Source organism: Leptidea sinapis, chromosome Z (assembly GCF_905404315.1).
Source record: "Leptidea sinapis chromosome Z, ilLepSina1.1, whole genome shotgun sequence".
Taxonomy (NCBI): domain Eukaryota; kingdom Metazoa; phylum Arthropoda; class Insecta; order Lepidoptera; family Pieridae; genus Leptidea; species Leptidea sinapis.
In genome coordinates, this window is record NC_066312.1 from 17,287,536 (window position 1) to 17,310,828 (window position 23,293).

At 35.1% G+C, this 23,293-nt stretch overlaps 2 protein-coding genes across 2 annotated transcripts in view; one reads left to right on the plus strand and one right to left on the minus strand.

The window, feature by feature from the left end:
* Window positions 1-23,293, minus strand: part of LOC126978866 (uncharacterized) — a 223,630-nt gene that overhangs the window by 119,878 nt on the left and 80,459 nt on the right. The gene's annotated exons all lie outside the window — the stretch shown is intronic.
* Window positions 1-23,293, plus strand: part of LOC126978855 (protein NDRG4-like) — a 72,345-nt gene that overhangs the window by 42,184 nt on the left and 6,868 nt on the right. The window contains exons 5-8 of the mRNA XM_050827968.1: window positions 15,308-15,449; window positions 19,766-19,912; window positions 21,924-22,169; window positions 22,738-22,822. Coding sequence (XP_050683925.1) covers window positions 15,308-15,449; window positions 19,766-19,912; window positions 21,924-22,169; window positions 22,738-22,822 — 620 coding nt within the window. The remainder of the gene's footprint in view (window positions 1-15,307; window positions 15,450-19,765; window positions 19,913-21,923; window positions 22,170-22,737; window positions 22,823-23,293) is intronic.

The window sequence follows — 23,293 nt, forward strand, 5'->3', positions numbered from 1 at the left end:
ATTAATGACAAAAGTGTGAAGCTACACCAGGACTGACATTTTTCTATGAGTATATATGACGACAAGTATTCAGTGCCGCTCAGGTATGAAAACTCTATATTCCGCTACTCCGCTCGTCACCTCAAGACTTAAAACATTAAGACGTAGCTTTCTCATTTCACGAGATATGTCGCCCTACAAACCACAACACAAATACTTGCTTGATAAAAAGGTGCCACGTGATTAAGGCAAAAGGAAAGAAGTTTCACACTGATAAAATAAACATTTTATATTGAACTTCATCTAGTGAAAAGCAAACTCATCAGGAATGTTTGAAATATTTACCATAGACTCTTCTTGAATGAGCTGAATTGAATATTGTTCCTGATATCTCAGCAACTTTAAAGTGAATACAAACTTTGTTGTAACTTAAATGGATTATTGAAATATTATTTAACTTTATGGTCTTAAGTGTTAATCACCGCTCTCACAAGTTTGGCTCTTATATTTCCTTGCGGCTACATTCCTTATAATGTGTACTACTATTGTTGATATTAGATAAGTAATTACTTAAAAAATTTCTCTAAAAATGGAAATTTAGGCTATTTGTGTCGAGAAAGGTTAGTGTTAGCAAGCCTATGTTATTCAAGATAAAAAGTGGACAAGTATAGGTTTGTTGAGGTTTAACACTGGCTATCCTTGGTCTTTGTTGAAATGGAATATACTAGATATTTGTTCATCTTCTGTTATGGCTGGGCCATATAGAGTGAAAAACATGTTGTCTTCCATAAATGTCTGAATTTCCAAATAATATATTTTAATGTTTATTTATCCACATACTGCTGTATTCATTCTCTATTTTAAAAGGTTATAGTAATTATGTAAATAAGAATAATTAATATTTTTATTTCCTTAATAAATGAACGAGTATTGAAACTTGATAACTAGCATACTCGTATAAATGCTTAAAGGTGCTAACATCTATCGTAATTGGGCTTTTCAAGAGAAAAAAATCCTAGTTTTCGAAGACTACACATCCAGAATGCAGCAAATACCCAACTGCTTTTAAGATCGACGCTTTTAAGGATGAGAAAGTCTGAGCTTGGCTTTTTTAAGCTTTTCACTCACATAGTATAAGCTTAAACAGTTAAAGGCGAATAATAATTCCGGCCTACATAGGAACAGTTTGACCTTCTATTCTAAAGTTTAACTGTGTAATCCACTTTTAAGCCATAAGCCATGTTTTTATATTTGATTCAGTGATCTAAATAGAAAACTGTCATGTCTACGAACTTTATGTTGTATCAAATTGAAATAGTTTGGTAGTATGGAGAGTTATTTATGTAAATGGATAAACATTATGTATAGCGAGGCGAAAATAAATCTATTACTGGCTCTCCTTCGCTGTATGTGGGCAAGGCATAACAAGAAGAAAGCTTAAAATAAACAATATTCCTTTTAGAAAAACTTGTTGATCCATGCAATACAGTTTGCAATCAAAATTATTTAGGCGCTTAAACTCTTACGGCCATACAAATAAACTTGGTATTCAATTATTACTGAGTATAAACTAAGAATATGCAGTCTATTTGTAAAATTCTTGGTTTATTCTCAGTTATAACTTTATACCAAATTTTTGTAAGGCCGTTAACGTTTTAATATTTAGTATAATAGAAACATCTAACAATTTTTTTTATTTATATTTTGCGTACTTCTGCTCTGAGTGTTACTCGCCCAATTTAAGATTATTGTCTTATGGGGTGAGTACCCAATAGTTTGAAATTTTGCTCGTTTTCAAATCTTTTGATTACAATACCAGTGGGAGTTGTACACTGTGTTTCGGTCTGAAGGGCGCCGTAGCTAGTGAAGTTACTGGGCAAATGAGACTCAACAACTTATGTCTTAAGGAGACGAGCACAATTGTAGTGCCGCTCAGAATTTTTAGGTTTTGCAGAATCTTGGCATGGCATATCAATTACCATCAACTGAACGTCCTGTTTTCGTCCCTTATTGTCAAAAACTTAATTTAATTAAGACACTATTAATTCATAAAGTTCAAAATGAGCTGCACTATATTAAGTACTAGCACTCAAAGACCGCTATCGCATCCCATTTATGTTGACGTCCCACTAACAAACGCTTGTTCAGTAAATAGCTCTCTGGCTTTAGCTATGTTAGACGTAAAAGTATTAGCTCGCTGCAAACTGCTCGTAACTAATGTGGAATGCAGTCTGGGCTTTTAATTTCCCTCCAGATTGCTTCGAATTTATTTGATTCCGAATCGAATAGAAACTGTATTATTTTCACGTGGAATGTAAGTCCTCAAACTGTTTGAGAAGGATTTGTTTTGGATGGCAAGTGATGAATAACAAGCACATGCATTTACAAAGGCAACAGACTAAACATCCCCGCAAATTGATACAGGGATAGTACTTCTACGAGACGTCAGGCGTTACTGAACGAACGAAATCGTATTAAGTAACCGTAAAATAATTAATAGTAAATTTATAGTTATATATATATATGATCAATTGAAAAAATTACATATTAGCTGTGCTATTAGGTATTTTATTATTGTTTTGAAGATAGAGGGATGTCTAGAAAGATTTTCATTGCCTCTTATAAAGAAATAATAACACATTGTTTTTTTTTTGAACTAATTATAATTACAGAATAACATCATCTATATCACATAAATGTCACTCAAAAGATTTAAGCGTTGTCAAATATGAGTCAGTTAGTGAAAGTATTTTTTATAACTAATTTTTACATAGTACATTTCTGTCGACAGCTGTGATAACTGTGTTTTGTTTTTATGAATATTTGAATAATGCAAGTAGTTTAAATTAAACCATGGAATTATTTTGAAGTAACAATCATTATAAAATTAGAGTTAGATACGTATTCTGGAGTAATTATTCCAGATCTATGAGGGGTTTCATTTTCTTTAAAAGGATATAAGAATAGGGATAGGGTGAGAAGCATTTGCAAGAAATACGTTTTCCGAAAAAGACTGACATTCTGTCGATTTCTTACTATGCATTCAAAACTGTAGAAAATGTCTTTTCGAATGTGATTTGGACATCAGTGCAGTAAATTTTCAATCAATGTTCGCTTCTTCGTTTTAAATGTTACAAAAAAAAAACAACAATATAAAATTATTGGGTATTGTAGGCTTGAAAATATATTTTATTTAAATAAAATATCAATTTATTATATGGAAATGAATATAAAATTATGCAAAAATAAAATAACGCACTGGTCTTCTATTACTTCCACGTGCTTTTATTTCTTTTAAACAATTCTTGTGCTGTTTAAGCCATTCAGCAAGATTCTGAACATAATATTTTTGATTTGACTATTTTTGAAACAATTGTGGAGTTTTAAAGGAAATTCAATGACGTTCCATTTCATTGAGGAAATTGCTAAAATATCCGGCTATGAATTTTAATTCGGAAAGTCGAACTTATGACATTTATATGACAGAAATAATAAAATATCATCGTAAGAAATAATAATAATAGGTAACGCATTACACACATACACACACACACATACACACACTTACACACACACACACATACCACACACACACATACACACACACATACACGCGCGCTATTGTGATTTTTTATATGTTAGTATATTATATCATTTTTAAGTCTATTCTGTTAATATATGATTTCTTTTTATAATTTAAAATTTATGAAATCCCTTGTGGCTTTATGTAAAACCTAGATTAAGATTGTACAAATAATTGTTGTGTACGCTGTTGATTACTTTGATAAATAAATATGAATAATTATCACATTAGATGCATTTTTGAATGAATACTGTTACAGACAGACCGTTGAATGTTATGTTATTTGAGACTTAGTTGCATAACTTCATATAACTAATAATTGTTATCACGCTGGGCCTGCGAGCTCGACCACAAAGTAGTTACTGCAACCCGACCGACATTAGTTAAGCTAGTTTAGTTTCAAAGCTCGGTGTAAAAAGTTTTTAAAAGCCAACATTCTTGAAGTTGAATATTTTTTGAAGTAAAGATAACTTTGCATTGCGAAATGGGTTGGATTTATTTTACTTATTACAGACATCTGCTACTTTTATAATTCAGAAGTTGGTTCAGTTTTAAGGGGAGCAAACGAGAAACTATTTGTAAGACTCCGCTGTATATCTCGTCTGTATGCCTGTCTGTCAATGGGCTGTATCTTAAAAGCGATAATAACTATCTTTATACGAGTTTATATAATTCTTCTGTACGTGTGTTGACAGTGAATTCCTCCTAAACGGCTGGACCGATTTTAATGAAATTTTTTGTGTGTGTTCAAGTGGATTCAAGGATGGTTTAGATTTACAATTGAACTACCTCCTACACGGCTGGACCGATTTCGATGAATTTTTGTGTGTTCCAGTGAATTTGAGAATGGTTTAGATCCTCAATTCTGTACATATATACATCTCCTGCCCATGTGTATGTATGTTAGTGATCTCCTCCTAGCAGCTGGACCGACTAGTAGACTTATAAAATACTCGAATCAATTGTTACCATAGAATTTGAAAATACAAGCGTATATACGGTCTGACAGCCCGTGACAGATACGTGACTAATTTTGAGTTGTTATTAAAATAACGCCTGCTGTGTCTTTAGGCTGAGCCAGCATGTTGTCCGAGCGCATTGGCCCAATGTGTGAAGCCACCGTAAGTTTTTTTTTTTGGAAGAGAGGACAAACGAAACTACGAGTCCTCTACCTGACGGGTATGGGGTACGAGGGTACGGTACCTGATATTAAGGGATCACCGCCGCCCACATTCTCGTGCAACACCAGAGGAATCACAAGAGTGTTGCCTTTGAAAAAGTGTAGGTGCTTTTTTTGAAGGTACACATGTCGTATCGTTTTGGAAACACTGCACAAGGAAGCTCATTCTACAGCTTGGTAGTACGTTCCATATTTGGAAGAAAGTTCCTTGAAAACCACACTGTATAGGAACGCAACACATCCAAATGATGGTAATGATATCCTAATTTGTGGTGTGTCGTGCGAAGATGGAATTCGGCGGCAGCAATCAAGACGGAAGTTAAATTTAAAGAGGAAATGTGCAAGACTAACTCCTTCACCGAATTAATAAATGGTTTTAGAATCATATTCTTTATTAGTGCATCCAGTATGGTTACTCTGCTAATTTGATGTTTCTGTCAATGAGAAGTAATTTAAACTAGGTAAAGTGAAACGGGCGTGTCTGTTGATTCAATTAATTAAGAAGATTGATTTTACTTGACCACAGGCGGGATGCGGCATTAAAGTTAAAACTGCGAACGAATCTCCCGGTTTCCACCCAACATTCCCTCCCACTGCCCTATATAACTAATAAACTACTACAATCAAATGGAATTGATCTTAACTGCTGCTACAAAATGCTAATCTTAAAACAATAAACAATCTCGAAAATTAGATTGAAGTACTTTTAGTTTAGGTACGGATAAATGCTAGTACATGGAGAAATTTTGGAAGAAGCCAACATTCCACAATCAATCTAATTATAAAGCGGAGCACTGAGCGAAACATTCGGAGAAAGAGAAGAAGCAAAAAAAATATTTTGCCATGTTGCATACCGCAATAGCTTAAGCTGATGGAAGGTTTACTCAGATAAAAAATATTAATTATGTAATTGGATGTTAAAAGAGTTGATTAAATAACGTTTTGGTGGTAAAGGCTTTTTTTTGTGAAAATTAGGGACGCGACGAACAGGACGTCCAGCTGATGGTATTGGTACGCCCTGCCCATTACAGTGCAGTGACGCTCAGGATTCTTGAAAAACCCAAAAATTCTGAGCGGCATTACAATTGCGCTCGTCACCTTGAGACTTAAGATGTTAAGTCTCATTTGCCCAGTAATTTCACTACTAAAAGGTAAAGGTTACTATAACATAAATGATTTTCTTAATGATACAGCAATGGAGCAAACGCCCTCAGACTATTAAATTTTAAATTGTATTGTGCAAAACTACATAATATATTGTAACTAAATTAGAGAAGAAAAAAAGGTCGCTGAGTTTCTTGCGCCCGTTATTCTCAGGTCTGAGGCGTACTATTTCGAATGGGTGGTAGCTTTTGGCGTTCAACAAAGGCTTCTAAATCCTATTTAGATTGAATTTAAATTGGATGTGTTTCAAACAACGTAACGAAATGCAAATAAAACTTCTATAGGTGTTCTGGAAGTCCATATAAAATAAAATAAATACGTTTTTCCTTATTATAATTTAAATATATACAAAAATGCTGATAATCGACTTATTATAGCAATTTACAACTAAGCCCTACATGTACGTCTCAATTTTTTTCTACAACAACCTTCGTAATGGGGGATAATAACTTGATTATGCTTAATTATGCTTAGGAACACTGTATAACTGAAGCAACATTTTAGTTCTATAGACTCTTACGGCCTTTCTCAATATATTATCTACAGATAGAGAGACTTTACTACCTTCTACTGTCTGTAATTAGCTGTCAATAATCTGAAGCTGTCCCAATATACCCGATAAGTCATTCTTATCGCCATATATTGGGACGCCTGAATTGCAATTTCCATACAAACTTCTATCGCTGGTAAGCTATACGTTCTCCCATTAACAGACAGCGTGTACGGTTAAGGTGAGTTACCGTCGTAAGTAAGAGTTTATTAGGACAGAAAAGTCAACGATAGTTACGATTTTTATCTCAAGTAAGAGATATACTGAATATTGGGAACGGCCGTTAGACGGAAGCAACGAAGATAAATAGGAAATAATAAGCTATTGCTAAGAAACACAAGCTCTTGAAGAACATCTTTAAAAACTGACTGAAATGTGTACCGTGCCTGTTTTATTATTTGAAATTGGGTTTCTGCTGACTCTCACTGTGTATGTTACTGTTTCTCAAACATATAAACAAGTTTAAATCATAAACTACAATATTAAAATAAAAAAAAAAAACTTATATCTGCACTCGATAATGACTCAAGGAGTGGTCTACCTTTTTTGTGCAGGAAATATCCACATTTGCAAACTAAAGCAAAAGAAAATGTTACCTCACTTCACTTTAAATTCTATTTTTTTCCTTCAACTAGCTAAAAAGGATAATGTAGGTACTCATAATGACAATCTCTAATCTCATCTTTGATTAAAAAATTGATGAAGACCCCTATAGCCCAGTGGTTTGAGACCCTGCCTACTGATGAATATTAATGTTTGTTTCCGAGTCATGGATGTTTATTTGTATTTATGTTTGATAAGTTAAATATAAAGTATTAAATATATCATTGTCTTATACCGATAGTAGGTACTATGTCTAGTTTGGGGCAAGATAATATTTGTAAGAGTACACACTCCTACACAAATCATCAAAATTAATATCTTACACATGTTATTATTATTTATTTTTTCTCGAGTTCTCTTAAAAGAACACCTTGCTTGATTTACGACCGTTCCCAATATTCAGTCTATCTCTTACTTGAGATAAAAATCGTAACTATCGTTGACTTTTCTGTCCCAATAAACTTATCGACGGTAACTCACCTTATCCGTAAACGCTGTCTGTCAATGGGACGACGTATAACTTTCCAGCGATAGAAGTTTGTATGGAAATTGCAATTCACGCGTCCCAATATATGGCGATAAGAATGACTTATCGGGTATATTGGGACAGCTTCAGATTATTGACAGCTAATTACTGATTGTAGAAGGTGGTAATTTATCCCTATTTATAGATAGTATATTGGGAACGGCCGTTAGGGTAAAACTCTTATTATGTTGCGATACGACCTCTAGAAAAAATACCGTAAGTGTAATACGATAGAGAGTAATAATACTTTTATATAATGTCATGTATTAGAATATTACATTGAATCCTAATGTGAAAAGTTAGGAGACTTCATGTAGGTCAGCAACTAGGCTTTTTACTATTCGACCGGTGTCGTGGCAGCGAGCAAATCGGCGCGTGCTTGTTGTATTGATTTTTCAAACGACACGCGCGTTAATATTAAACCATCCTTTATACGTTTAGGTAATACAAATAGTACCTACTTAGCAAATGTAAGTATATGAAATAATCTTTATATAAGTATATGCTACCGGTCAAACCCGGTTTTAGGACAAACTAGTTTTTCCTAGGCCAAATCAGTTCAACGGCGTAATAGTAATAACGCTGTGGTAAAATCGGTGCAGTCTAGATTAAACCAATTTCTCCTTAGGACAAACCTGTTTAGCCTAAGCTGAACTAGTTTTTTTTTATGAAAATAAGGGACTAGACGAGCGGGACGTTAAGCTGTTGGTAATTGATACGCCCTGCCCATTACAATGCAGTGTCGCTCAGGATTATTGAAAAAACCAAAAATTCTGAGCTTCACTACAACTGAAAAAAATAAGTTTAAAAATAATTTAAAATTAATAATGTAATTGTTTTTAAACATTATGAAATTTTAAAATTTAATACTAAAAGTTCGAAGTTTTCACTTCTATCAGCAGACTCTATAACTGCCAATTTATTTTATTCCACTGTATCCGAGAAACGTAAGATAAAAATGTAATAATTGAGATCAAATCAACGCGAAATATTTTTCTCAAGCAATCGTGTTCAGCATTTATTCCCATTATTCAGCTCTTAAGCTCACGTAATTTCCCAGCGGAAAGAAGTCAATCCAAGACTTTTAAAATTTTGCCTTTCAATATCTCCTTGTATCTCTCATACATTTTATTTTCCGATAGATTAACTAGCATTTATTATAAAAGTTGTTTTACCTCATGTGAATCGATAGAAGGGCAGACTTAGAATCAATATTTGAAAACAAATTATAAAAATACATTTAATTGTTTGTTTTATTTCTGAATGTGCAGTTCTTGATATTATAATTAGATTACATAATACATTAAAATGTATATTATTAAGGGTTAAATTACTATTGTACATATTTCTGACATCTGACGGTGGGGATATTTATGACTTTTCTCTACTCTGGGGATCTAGGCTGAGATCTAATAGAGTACATAGACTTTACGTAAAACTTAGCTGAGTGTGATAAAGCGCGAACATGACTTTAGCATTGGGCTGTCTTAGTTGAAGCTAAGCATAATTTGAGCTGTCATATGACTATAAAAACTAAACCATTTATAAGCTAGCTAAGCTTACACTTAATTATCTTTTAGATAAGTAGAGTCTGATCAATGTCTAACTTCGCTCTATAGATCTCAGTCCTAGACTAAGCCTCTGTGAAAGCACTATGTATAGCTCCTTGAGAAGAAAGTTTTTACCATGTCAATAATAAAAAAATTATAAACTAAACCAAATAGCGGAAAAATGGAAATGAATTGGGTCTAGTGATTTCGGAGGTTGTTGGAGGATTTATAAATGTTTGTATTGTATAAAAGTAGTGAAGATCGGTTCCTTTATCATCTTTCGAAGCTCAGGTATCTGACTAAGTATACTAAGGAGCCTTGAATAGCTAATCGAGTGGAAACACTGAAGGCAAACGAGCCCGCGGATGGTCCGCTAGTGAACAGTCCTTGACTGAATTCTGCTCGGTTGTCATAGACGCAATGGACACGCACCGATGAAGGCAGATCATGACATGTACGTTACCATCATCCTCAACCGACGATGACCACGGAACCTCAGTCATGAGTGTTACATCATTAGATATCTTACAATTTTGAAAATCCACTTATGAAACGTGTCTCGTCCACTCGTCTGTAGGTATTTACCTCAAAACCCGTTCTTTTCTGTGCGGGCTCAACATGGTAAGAAAAGTTTCAACGCGTTCCCTCCGTACGTGAGTTTAATCATTAGGCACATTATACAACACAACAATCATTGGCAAACCATTTTTCAATCTTTATTTTACTGATTAATATAAAATTGATAGACCATCGCATTCGCATCATAATAATTTACACTAGTCGCTGGCCTTCCGGGGTTCATTCTTCAAGTATATATATATATATATATATATATATATCATTAATTTATTGTTCAATGATAAAACAGACTTAAACTATTTATTTATTTTAATAAAATATACTTTTGACTATAAATTTCAATTATTTTATGTTTAAATCATATTTAAATAAAGAAAGATTATCTGAATAAATATCAATATAAACTCTTTTATCTTATTAACTTAACATTTAGTTATGGCACCAATACATTTTTTATGTGTTAATTTATATATACCATTATTATAACTCATCATCAATCTATCACTTCAAAAACTAGCGCGTAGTCACGGGTGGCTAGTTGGCTACTAGTTTTTAATTATAAATATATAATTAATTCTATGTTACTATGAGCATGTTAGTATAAACCCGCAGTGCTACGTTACCTAAGTTACGTAAGTAAGGTACTACACAACGTTGCTAGGTATGGTAACTCAGGCGGTTCGATAAGCAATCGTTGTTCTAATGTACTTGGGTCGCCGGCAGTGTACAGGCATTACGTGGCTGGGACGAATGAATTACTAACTTCGGACTTCGAAAGTTCGAACAAAGAATATTTATCAGGCTTCGCTGCTTTAAAGGAGTTTAATATAAAGGGCTTTTGAAGCTCGGCTATTACATTTCGTAACATTTATATTGTAATTCATTTATTTTTCACTAGCTGATGTCCCGCTACTTCGTCTGGGTACACATGTCTCAGCACGCAGTAGTGACATTTCAATTAAATTAAAATTATACTTATAGCATACTAGCTGACCCAGCAGACGTTGTATTGCGATATTAAAAGCGCGATACAAAAGTAACTGTTGATCGTAGATGGGTGAAAATTTTAAGGTGTATGTATTTTTTAATGCTGACTCATAATCAAACAATATTAAAAAAAAAGTCAAAAAAATTAAAAAAAAAAAGTCGTGTGGACCACCCTTAAAATTAAGGGGGATGAAAAGTAGATTTTGTCCGATTCCCAGACCTACCCAATATGCACTCAAAATTTCATGAGAATCGGTCAAGCCGTTTCGGAAGAGTTCGGTCCCGCACACCGTGACACGAGATATTTATATATTAGATTATGCTGTCGCGACAGCTTTTCCAAATAATGATGCGCTCTACAAAGTCGTAGTACATTATTTGATTATATTATCAATACTTTTCGTATTAAATGCGATGTAAAGATTATTTAGGTATTTTTTACACGTTGGGCTACACTATTGGAGTTTAAGTAAGGATCCTTAAATTTTTGAAAATATAATATAGCCGACTCTGAGACAATGTAGCTTCCCAACAGTGAAATCATTTTTCAAAACGGTTCAGTAGTTTCGGAGCCTATTCAATGCAAACAAACAAACAATTAAATCTTTCTTTTTAATATTACTATTGATAACTGAACTGGTAAATGGTAATTTAGTTTGCGTTGTATTTAAGATACATATTCTTGGATATTTGGTTGAATTCTTGTGGCGGCATCGTGGAGCGGTGATGACTGCAGATGATGATCATGCCTATTTGAATACACTACATAGGGTCCTGATAAATTAAATCCAAAGTAATTGATTACGGTTAGAACAGAATTCTGTTCAGTATAAGATTTATCCACTTAGTTTAACGTCTTAGTTAAATTAATATACGGGAAGATTGGAATTCTTGAACTATTCAAGCAACCTACGTAGGTATTCCTTGTGTGTTGAAAGGCGGTGCATCGCGTGTGGGCTTGTAGTGCACGTATTTCAAGATAATTGCTATAATTCCGGTCTATTCCAATGAAGACTTAAGCTAAGCTTCAAGCTAGATTATTAGATTGGTTTCAGTATTAAATTGACTAAGTATTTCGCTACAATTAACACATTATGACAACATCAATATATATATATATATATATGTCGCAGGTATATTGTCAAAGCCTTAATGTTACAATTTCACTAGTAATTTTATAATTTAACAGTAGATTGTTATTAGACTTCATTTCTTCATAACGGCCTAGTTTTAGTAAGATTGTAATATGACCGGTACACTTTAGTGATATTATAATGAATTTAGGTACCTATATCACGAATGAAGTTAGCAGTGTGAGACATCGAGCGATCTGATTCGTCAATATTGTTTCATACGCAATTTGCAAAGCAATTATTAAACATTAAGTAAACATTTGAGCGTGTTGCAATATTCCGTCTGAAGTTATTGTTGAAGTAGTAGTGAACCAGGGCCGATTCGGTTCTGGCACTCGCCGGCCGCTGCCGCGGCACGTTTGGCTCGGCTCCTGTGTTCTAATTGAGAGTGTAAATTTGTTTTTGCGACCTTCTAGTGAACAAGGGCCGATTCTGTTTTGGCATTCGCCGGCCGCTAACCGCGGCTTGCTACGCTCGACTTGTGCGCTGTGATTACCAGTGTAAATTTGTTTTTGGGACCTACTAGTGAATAGAGGCCGATTCGCAATTAGTTGATTACACTAATGTATAACTATAAAATAATGTCTATGCAATAAATACAAGAAACAGAGACGGCCTTATTAACTAACGACCAGTAAAAATATCATTATAGGTATCATTGCCTAACAAACAGTAGTTTTTGACGTTCAATAAGTGATTTTAAATCCTATTTTGAATAAAAATATTTGAATTTGAATTTGTATTTGAATATCAATATAGTGTGTGATATTGCAATGTTACTAAAACCAGGTCGTATAACTGCGACATATCCACAATTTACACGAAATTTAAAATTAATTGAACCACACAATGCGAATGTGGCATTCAGGTTGATTCTCTTGGGCGTCACGGGCTATCCTGTCTAAAATTGGCAAGCTGAATCAGTTGTCAGCCTAGCATAAATGAAGTCATCCGCAGGGCATTTGCTGCTCTTAATATAAAGCATCGGTTTTAGAGCCAAATGGTATTACTCGCCGCGTTGGCAAGCATCCTCATGGAATGAACCTGGTGGCTTGGGTACGGGCGAAGGGCGCTGGTGTGGGGCGCGACTTGCGTCGACATTCTAGCTCCTTCTCATGTCCAAGCTACGTCAGTTGGTGCTGGGGCTGCTGCTTCGACTGCCGAAGACAGTAAGCGGCGCAAATATGTCGGTCTCAGTGAGTCTGGGTATCTAGACACTGGGCCCGTGGGCGAGGCGCGAAGATTCGATTCGAAATCAACGGTTCAGCCTAGCTATCCAACGCGGAAATGCTGCCAGTATTTTTGTCATGATTTTAATTTGATGTTATCATAATATTGTATAGTTAGAAGTTTTGTTTTGTTTGAATAAATCTGATAATAAACATTTTACGATATCACGGGATAGGTATGCAAATGATGTCTGGCAGCATCCTGTAGCAGTTGATCACAGCCGCCCAAGCATTACAGAAGCCTGTTGAGTGATTCCAGGATGGAACACGTTTGATATGCAATAATTTATATGTTAATAAGTTTATTTATCTTACTTTTTCATGAAGTATTTGATATTTGAACCACTTTCATACTTTGACCATGATACACATCACACATCTACACATCTTACAAACTAATTTGTTATGTAAATATATATATATATATATATATATATATATATATATATATATATATATTACGGCTATCGTAAAATACACAATGATTTAAATTATTTGCTGTTGATTTTTTCGTATGTTTTTCTCACAAGCTCTACTATTGACAACATGGTGAATCAGGGGTTGAGTTCACAAGACTCCTTGGGACACCACAGAAGGTTTCAGGGCCAAATTGACTGCTTTTAGCACCAATTCTCTCTACTCTGTTTATATCTCTCAGAGTATAGTCCTGCAGTTGTCTACAAGTCTTGAGACTGTTTTGTTTAAGTCTATAGCGGACAGAGCAAATGACTATATGTGTGGATGTAAAAACACTTGCCGACGTAGCCGCCGTTATTCTGCACGAAAGCAGAATAATTTCCGCACATACTAATTTGGCGTATACCTCAGACTTTAAAATGGAGGCAAGGTTTCCCAAGTTGACAGATTTGCCAAATTTGAGATATTTGTTAAAATCGCTAGTGATGGTAAGTGATCATCGACATCCATACACTCTGTGCTTTCTTTGAAGGTATTCATATCGTATCGAGCTGGAAACACTGGGCTAGGATGCTCATATCACAGTTTGGTTGTACATGGTGGTGATTTCCTTAAAAACTGCCCTGTAGACGACCACCCCACATGCACATTGTGGCGATATTAAATTTGTCTGTGGCGTATGGGGTGATGGTGGAAGTCAGCAGCAGGAATCAGCACAAAAATCTCTTTGGAACGATCCGTAATAAATGAGATAAAAGGCACTCAATGCTGCGACGGGTACTCGATACGCCCTAGATAGTTTTATGATGGGTTGCGACTGAGAACATATAATAATTGGTGGATCATCTAATCGTTCTATCATTTATTTCCACTAAAAAATCGCAGTTGACACAATTACAAAGATAGTTAACATAAAAGGTACAATGGAGGTTGTGAAATTTGAAATCGGTCAAAGTACGATTGGCGAGCTACCTAGCTTAAGTACATACGGTATTACGTAACGTTGCGGAACTAGACCCAGTAAAGGCTCGGTACTACTTTTATACACGACTCACGTGTTTTGTTTTGCTACCTTTGTAGTAATCCGAACTGATTCCACGTTATTTGATTTAAGCTGCGATTCATTCTGCCTATAAAACGCTGACAATTCTCAACGTTTTGATGTGGATTTTATCTCAAATACTTCGTCCTATATACATATACATACTACTGTACACTTTCGTAATAAAAATTATAATAATTTTGTTAAAAAGCAAGACGCTGGTAATGATTTTGTTTTTATGAAACTACACACGTAGGTACTAGGATGGAAAATTTTTGACGACCTGTATAGCCGAGTGGTTAGCGATCCTACCTACATACCTAGAGGTCCCGGGTTCGAATCCCGGTAGGTGCAAGCATTTATATGATGAATATGGATATTTCTTTCCGAGTCATGGATGTTTAAATGTATTTATATATGTTTATATTAATTTATGTATGTTTAAGTAAGTATATTGTATTAAATATATCATTGTCTTGTAACCCATAACACAGGCTATATATGCTTAACTTGGGGCAAGATAATTTTTGTAAAAAGTGTGTCTATATTATAAAAAAAAAACCTCATATCACCTCAATCCACCAAACCCTCTTAGTTTCTTTCAGTTAGGAATGCTGAATTATAAAATCGGAATACTGAACAACCATTCACAAGCGCCGTGAAATGTGGATTCCACGGATGTGGTGATGATATACCATCAAAGTGCGCCATTGCGCGTCGCTCGATAAAAAAAATATTAAAAATATACATATTTTTACCCAATTTAACTACTTTTTATTTTTTAGTTACACCTACCCTTCTTTGGATGAACTGGCTCGCCAAATAAGCTTTGTCCAGGCTTGTTTTGGCTTCAGAAGATTTATAGGACTGGGGGTCGGTGTAGGAGCTAACATTCTTGCCAGATTTGCTATTAAATATCCAACAAAGGTTTGTGATTTTTATTATTTACAATGAAACAATTGTATAACTATATTTCTGTACCTGCAAAACCTAATATAGTTTATGAAGTGGGTTATGAAAGTGTACCTAAATGATAATGCCAGCATTCCTCCTTTGGATAACTTAAGTGATCCGTTGGCTGAAACAACGGTTTTATACTTTTTACAATCTCTTCGATATCTGGGTCCCACAAGCCAATGTAATTTTCATAAGTACCGTATCAGCAGGACGTTCAGCTGATGATAATTCAATAGCTTCGACGCCGTTAAGACCGAAAAACAATATTTTTTACACATTACTGCTTCACGACAGAAATATGCGCTGTTGTGGTATCCATTATCTAGCCGGCATCCTGTAAAAGGAGCCTCCCACTGGTAAAATTTGTTCAAACAAAGTAGGAAATCTATTCACAAACGAGTTACAAATGCCAAAAATTAATTAATTTTGAACCACTATCAAAGGACGGAGCTAATGTGATAAAGGTAGTACTCGTAAAGTTGACCACATTAAATTTATGGCGTGTGACTCTGTGATAAATGTGATATAAAACACATAATGAAGCATCGTCTCTACGCATTGGCAAGCGATAGAACCTAGAGCACTAAATTCCCAACGAACTAATATTAGTCAGAAATTTGTATGATACTAGGGGAGGTACTGAAAGGCTTTCAAAGATTGGTAAATCTTCTGGGGGTTAAAACCGAAAAACGTTAATTTCGACCTATAATTATAAAAAACTATACTTACTTCAACGACTATACTTTGTGTTTCCAGTTACAAAAACTTCAGTTAGAAAAATTACTGGGCTACTATTACGCGTTTACCAGTGGGAGGCTCTTTTGCACCAGATGCCGGCTAGATTATGGGTACCACAACGGCGCCTATTTCTGCCGTGTTTCGGTCTGAAGGGCGCCGTAGCTAGTGAAATTACTAGGCTAATGAGACTTGACAACTTATGTTTGAGACATGGTGACGAGCGCAGTTGGAGTGCCGCTCAGAATTTATTTGTTTTTCAATACTCCTGAGCTGCACTGCATTGTAGGGCAGGGCGAATCAATTACCATCAGCTGTACGTCCTGCTCGTCTCGTCCCTTACAGTTATAACAAAAGTGTGTCATAGTTAAGAGCGCTTATTAGGTTATTTTATTGAAGATGAGTACAAAACGAGCCTTCTGGTCACCTGATGTTAAGTGATCACCGCCGCCCACATTCTCTTGCAACACCAGAGGAATAACAAGAGCGTTGCCGGCCTTTTAGAAAGGTGTACGCGCTTTCTTTAAAGATACCTATGTCATATCGTCCTGGAAACACCACACAACAAAGCTCATTAAACAGCTTGAATGTGGAAGAAAGTACTCCAAAACCGCACTGTGGAGGAAGGCCACACATCCAGATCGTGCGGATGATATCGTAATTTGTGGCGTGTTGTGCGAAAGTGTAATTCGGGTCGAGCATCTCTTTGGAACATTGATAAATAAATAAATTATAATTGATACATTCGGTAGAAGATACACAATGAAGCGACGTCTCTAAGCAACGCCATGCCTTGCCATTCTCAGAGTTCGTTGGGTATGTAAGAATCCTTAGCAATACCTGCTCAGTACTTATTAATTATCTTGGAGTGAACGTTTTGCTGGTCTCCTTACTTCTTATCATTTTAAAATCTCACGGATATGGTGAGCGGTATTGGAAATGCATTGAGGTTAGACCATGCTCTTGACTCGAAGATACGCAAGTCGTATTGGATAGGGAATACTGACAGCTAGTTGTAATTGTACTTAGTCTGGCCATAAATAACGTTATAGTTAAAAATAAAGAAAATATTACATTTGAATTTGAATCTGTCATTTTTATATGACTGTTCATTGAGTTTTCTCATTTTGGCGCAAATACATTGTACAATATTTGCGATATTAAAATGGAGTGGGGTGATAAAGAGAACCGAAATGCTGTGATCGCATTACGCTTGGTATTAGTAAAATGTTTGTGTACCAGGCTATGAATAGGTACAATGAGACCTGATTGTGACAGAAAAAGATCAAGCCGTCCGTAGTGTTCGTACGGAAAAGGTGGTCAAAGCAGTAAAGGAAAGAATTCGAAGATATCCTGTCCGAAAGTAAGAGATTTTATCTCGGAAGATGAAGATAGCACCTAGAACATTGTCGCGTTTTTTAAAAAGTTAACTTAGGACTTGCAGCCAATAAGAGACGTACCTACTGGTCATTTCTTTACTAATATTTAAAAAAATAATAGGGTGGTAAATTCAAAACAACTACTGAAGCGGTACGCAAAGGGAGGACACAGATTTTTTACAATTGAGCAACATTTTAAAAAACAAAATGACCGTATTTATGCTCAAAGCTCTAAGGAAGCTTCCCAATTAGTCGACAGGGTGTAACGTGGGCACTATCCTACGTCTCTACCGTCTACGCAGTCTTGGTTAGAAACGAACTAAAACAATCCGTACGATTGGCAGTGAAGAATTTTCCCATGGAAAGAGTGTGGTGCTTCTATTGATAACTGGCCTCAACGTTTAAAGGACTGTATTGCAGCCAATAGAGACCACTTCGAATAAGCTTTTTATATATATTTTTTTTATATTTATGTATTAAACTAACACACTGTAAAAGTATTAAATGAAATAGAAATTATCTTTTTCTTTGTTTCAGTATTTATGGCAAGTGTATATTTAAATATCGTATTATTCGAACCACGGAGCAGGGATAGATATTTATTTGAAACTAAAAAAAACTAAAAACATAAAGAGATTAACTTTACTTACTCGGTAATAGGCAATACTTCAGAAAATTTCACATGATCGATATGTCATCATGTATGTAAAAGCCATTTTAAGCATAAGTAGGCACTTAGTGTAAACGCAGCCCACGAACTTTTAGAATGCAAGAGGAATTATATTTTATCAGAACAATTCTATGACCTTTGAATGTCGGTCCAATGTTGAATTGTTAAGCGATGGTAATTTAACTGGATTTAATGGGAATAATTGACGATACGGCTGAAATATGCCTAATGTTCTCTTTTTGACTGTCATACAGATATCCTTCCTGGCTGAAGCTTCCAACCTCTCTAATATCTAATAAAACCGAACACTTCTTAATATCACTGACTTCGCGTAGACTGTCAGAACTACCCCTGTCTATTGAGCCACCAACCGGCTATATCCATGTTAGAGTATTTTCCACAGCGCTGAGATCGTGTTTCTTGGTTATTTCAACGCCCACGCCGAATAACTTGAATGGTACTACCGATCCTGCAGGAAGATCTGTTAGTCCTTACTCGTCTTTTCTTGCTTCACTACTTCAGGTACTACGGCATCAAGCGTAGACTTCGCTCAGCTGGTGATCTTTCTGTATATCACCCATAAATGCACGGCAGAGGTTCATTCGAATAGAGGAACGTTAGCAGATTGTTTGTATACAGAATAATAATAATATAATGTATATAGATATATGGAAAGCCTTTGATCGACAGTGGTACAAAGCACATAGTATTATGAAGCTGCCTTACTATGGTCTATGGGCGTCTTGAGAGAGAGACTCTCGTCTGAGACTTCATATATTTTTTGAAATGAAATGAAATTTTATTTGCAAGAAACATTGTATATAAGATGTTAAAATAATACATTCATTTTACATTCATAAGTGTCATTTCCTTGACCTACATGAATAAAGTGATTTTGATTTAATTTGATTTGACAAAAGTGAATACAGATGTCCCAAAATTCAACGTCAAGCCGAAACGGGACGATAGGACAGATGGTAAACATTATCAGAAAAATCAGGAAAAAAATGATCTTTAGAAATAATGGGCGTTACACACAAAAAGCTTATTTCCTCCATTTTTTGACCATTTCTTAGTGACCATTTCTTAAAAATAACCAAAATTAACCACAATGGTTAATTTTGGTTATTTTTGTCGAATATGTGTTATTTAGAGTTATGGCGACATATTTCAAATGGACAAAAATAACCCACGTTAACCATAATCACCACAAAATGGTCAGAAAATGGAGGAAATCTGCATTTTTTGTTTAATACCCATAAGTTCTAAAGAACATGGGATAGATTTTTCTGATTATTCTGATGTTGTTTACCATCTATACTATCGTGCCGTTTCGGCTCGACGTTTATTTTTGGACACCTGTAGGTATATTGAATAAGCAATTGTGTTCTTTTATTTCCACTTCTGGTTCAAAGTCCTACATTTATTACCGTTTTAAACCACGAAAATTGTAATAGTTATTCGATTGTTAATTTTGTATTGTTTAAAAATTGTTTTTCTAGGTCGAAGCTTTAGCTCTAGTGAATTGTACGTCAACGAAGTCCGGCTGGCTTAACTGGGCATCATTCAAAATGGCGGTGCGCATGATACGTCGACGCGGCATGTGCGAATCCGCAGTTGATTTCCTACTATGGCATCACTTCGGAAGAGTAAGTTTGTATTATTGTACCCAGTAGTAAAGTAAGATAGCATGGTCACACAGAGAATGAAAATTTAAAGAGACATTCTAAAATCAACTCATTCATTAATGTTACAAAATGACTCTAATAGTATAGTGTGTATAGTATCTATGTAATTGCCAATTTGTACTGAAAAATTGTTTTTTTTTTATTTAACATACTTATTTAATCAAAATAATTTCCATTTTTGCTGTCAACTAATAGGAAGGTAATTCATGCCTTTGTGATAGAACTGTGGTGATCTAGATTCGACAAACTGTGGCGAATAAATAGGTCTAGTTCTGCAGCATATGCGGTTAAAAAATTAGACAGATAACTTAGTAGTTTAGTTATTTTTCATAATACTCGTATTATGTCCTATGGTGTATTGTTATGGGGCAGCCGATATTAATACCATCTTTGTGCTATTCGCGCTATTTATATCCTAGGTCCTAAAGAATCATTAAAAGAGTTAGTGAGTCTTTCATTGAGTGATGTATATGCTTCTACAATATGATCCCAGAATATGTACAAAATAAATGTGTAAGGAAATTTAAAAGAATTGTTAGAAAACATTTGTTTGGGAAAGGGTACTAATAGCATAAACGATTTTCTTCATAATACCACAGACTGGGAATGAAGCGAACACCCTCAGGCTCTTTAATTATAAATATTTATCGTACGATATTATGTTGTAATCCATATTTTTATAAACAAAAGCCCGCTGAGTTTCTTGTGCCCGTTCTTCTCAGGTCTGATGCAGTGTATTTCAAATGGGTGGTAGTTTACGTTCAATAAGAGATTTTGAATTCTATTTTGAATAAAAATATTTGAATTTGTGTGAAAGCATTTGGTAGATACTGCATCCTGAGAAGTGAGAAGAAAACTTTTTATCACGTAGAAAATTGTCCAAATCAGGAAAAATATGGTAGTACGTTAGAGCAAGGTTTGGCGAATACGGAGGGTAAAGAATAGTTTCTCATTGCAGTAGAGTTATTCCTTTAGAGTTAAAACGGTTTCTCGTGCTGTATGAGGTCTCGCGTTATCATGAAGCAATAATGGTGATGGATTCATGAGTCGGGGCTGTTTCACTGTTAGTTTTGCTATCATTGTTCGGGGTTCGGCACAGTAGATATCTGCCGTTATTGCTTGACCAGTTCGGAGAAAGCTATAAGGAATACCAACATGCTGAGACCACCTAACAGTTACCATTACTCTTTTATTGGTAAGCTTTACTTGAGACACTGCTGCGACATTTGACCTGGGGTCAGCCATTGCATTTTTCCCTTACGGTTATCGTAAAGAATTCACTTTTCATCGCATGTCACAATTCGATCCAATATTCCTTCATTTCTCTATCGAATCAACAAGGCAACACAAGTTTCAAAACGCGTTTCTTTCTGCAGATCAGTCAAATCACGAGGCACCCATTTTTCATATTTTTTTATTCAAATCCAAATTTAAATATTTTTATCCACAAAAGGTTTCTAAATCACTTATTGAACGTCAAAAAATACCACTCATTTAAAATCGACTGCCTCAGACCTGAGAAGAATTTCAAATTGAAACTCAGCTTTTTTTAATAAAAATATGGATAACAGTGTAACAATAAAAACAAGTGGTACAATAAAAAATATAATTAAAGAGCCTGAGGGTGTCCGCTTCATTCCCAGTCTGTGGTATCATTAAGAAAATCGTTTTAATTAACCTTTCCCACACAAACGTTTTTTAACAATTCTTTTAAATTTCGTAACACATTTGTTTTGTACATTTTCTGAGATCATATTGTAAAAGCACATACAACGCCCACTAAATGACTTACTAACTCGACATAACCGACTCTCAAATGTTAGCAGCTGTGACAAGGACGGGGGAGGGGTCAAAATAATCATGGATTCATGTGACGTAATTAATGGATGGTCCCTAACGTATTTATTATTGAACAGAGCTTAAGAAAGAGCAATATTACACTAATTACAAAAGTCTACCTATTTTCTTTCAGGTTTTGCAAGACAACAACCCGAAAAGTTTGTCGCAGTACCGCAATAAATTTCAAAATATTCAGCACCCTACGAATGTAGCTTCATTTATTGAGGTGTTCGGTAAGAGAACTGATCTTCACATCTCACGTGAAAACGGTTCTATGCAAGTACCCGTGCTCAATATCACTGGAGCTTTCTCCCCGTACGCTGAAGATACAGTGACGTTTAACAGCCGCCTTGAACTATGTACTTCGGCTTGGATGAAGGTAATACGAAATATTTGTATTGCGTGAAGATTATAATAGTGCCGGCACACACACACACAGATAGCCCACCGGATGTTAAGCAGTTTCATCTCCCTTCATCACAACAGTGTGACCCGAGTTGTAAAGAATATACTCACAACGAATTATTGCTCTCATGCTCGGTCTGGTGCACCCCAGTATATGCTTAAATATCACTGCTTGTGGCGACGACATGGGACGGGGAAATGATTTGTAATACGAAGATGGTGTAAATATTGATTAAAAGAATAGCAATGAATTTTCTTGCCACTTCTTCTCAATAAAGCTCCACCTTTAACGAAGTGATGGTAAATTTAAAGAGAAAAAATACTTTTGATATTCTTAAGTGTCATTTCCTTGACCTATATGAATAAAGGGGTTTTTCATTTTTGATTTTATCAGCTCGAACCATTCCACCTCTTGCGACGTAGAGTTGCTTGAATAGTCGACGTCTGCGTTACAAATAGCACATGAAAATGGCTTAAGATGGTTTTAGTGTATAAGTACCAAGTTTGATGCCCATATAAATATCGATATGCAATATTTTCAGATTTCAGACGCATCCATGGTGTTAGAGGAAGAGGCAGGCAAAGTAGCTATGGCTTTCCGGCTATTTTTGCAGGGAGAAGGATATGGTGCGTACCTAAAGTTATTGTTATTTTTTTAATAAATAGTGCTTTTGCTTTCTAATTCTTAAGCTGATTTATAGATATTCTCATGCTCATACAACCAACGTTGTTCAACACATTCACTGCTAAGCTTAAAAACGGGAATCATTGCAGTGCGGCAATACGTAAACGTCTTGCCGGTACTGCGGACACACACCCAACGCGATTATTTTTTAGAATATTATTTTTTTTTGTATTTTTTTCCAGTTTTAGGACTTCATGCATTTTGTTATTTTACTGTTTTTAGCCATTCTTTTGAATTTCGTAACACATTTGTTTTGTAGATTTGAGATTGTGATGTAATATACATTGCTCAGTAAAAATCTTACTATCCCAACTTAAACGAGTAATAAACGCGAAGAAAAGATATTCTAAGTTTAAAGAAGTGTTTGTCTGTATCTTACCTTTAGAGAATTACATGACAGGGAGAAGTAATTT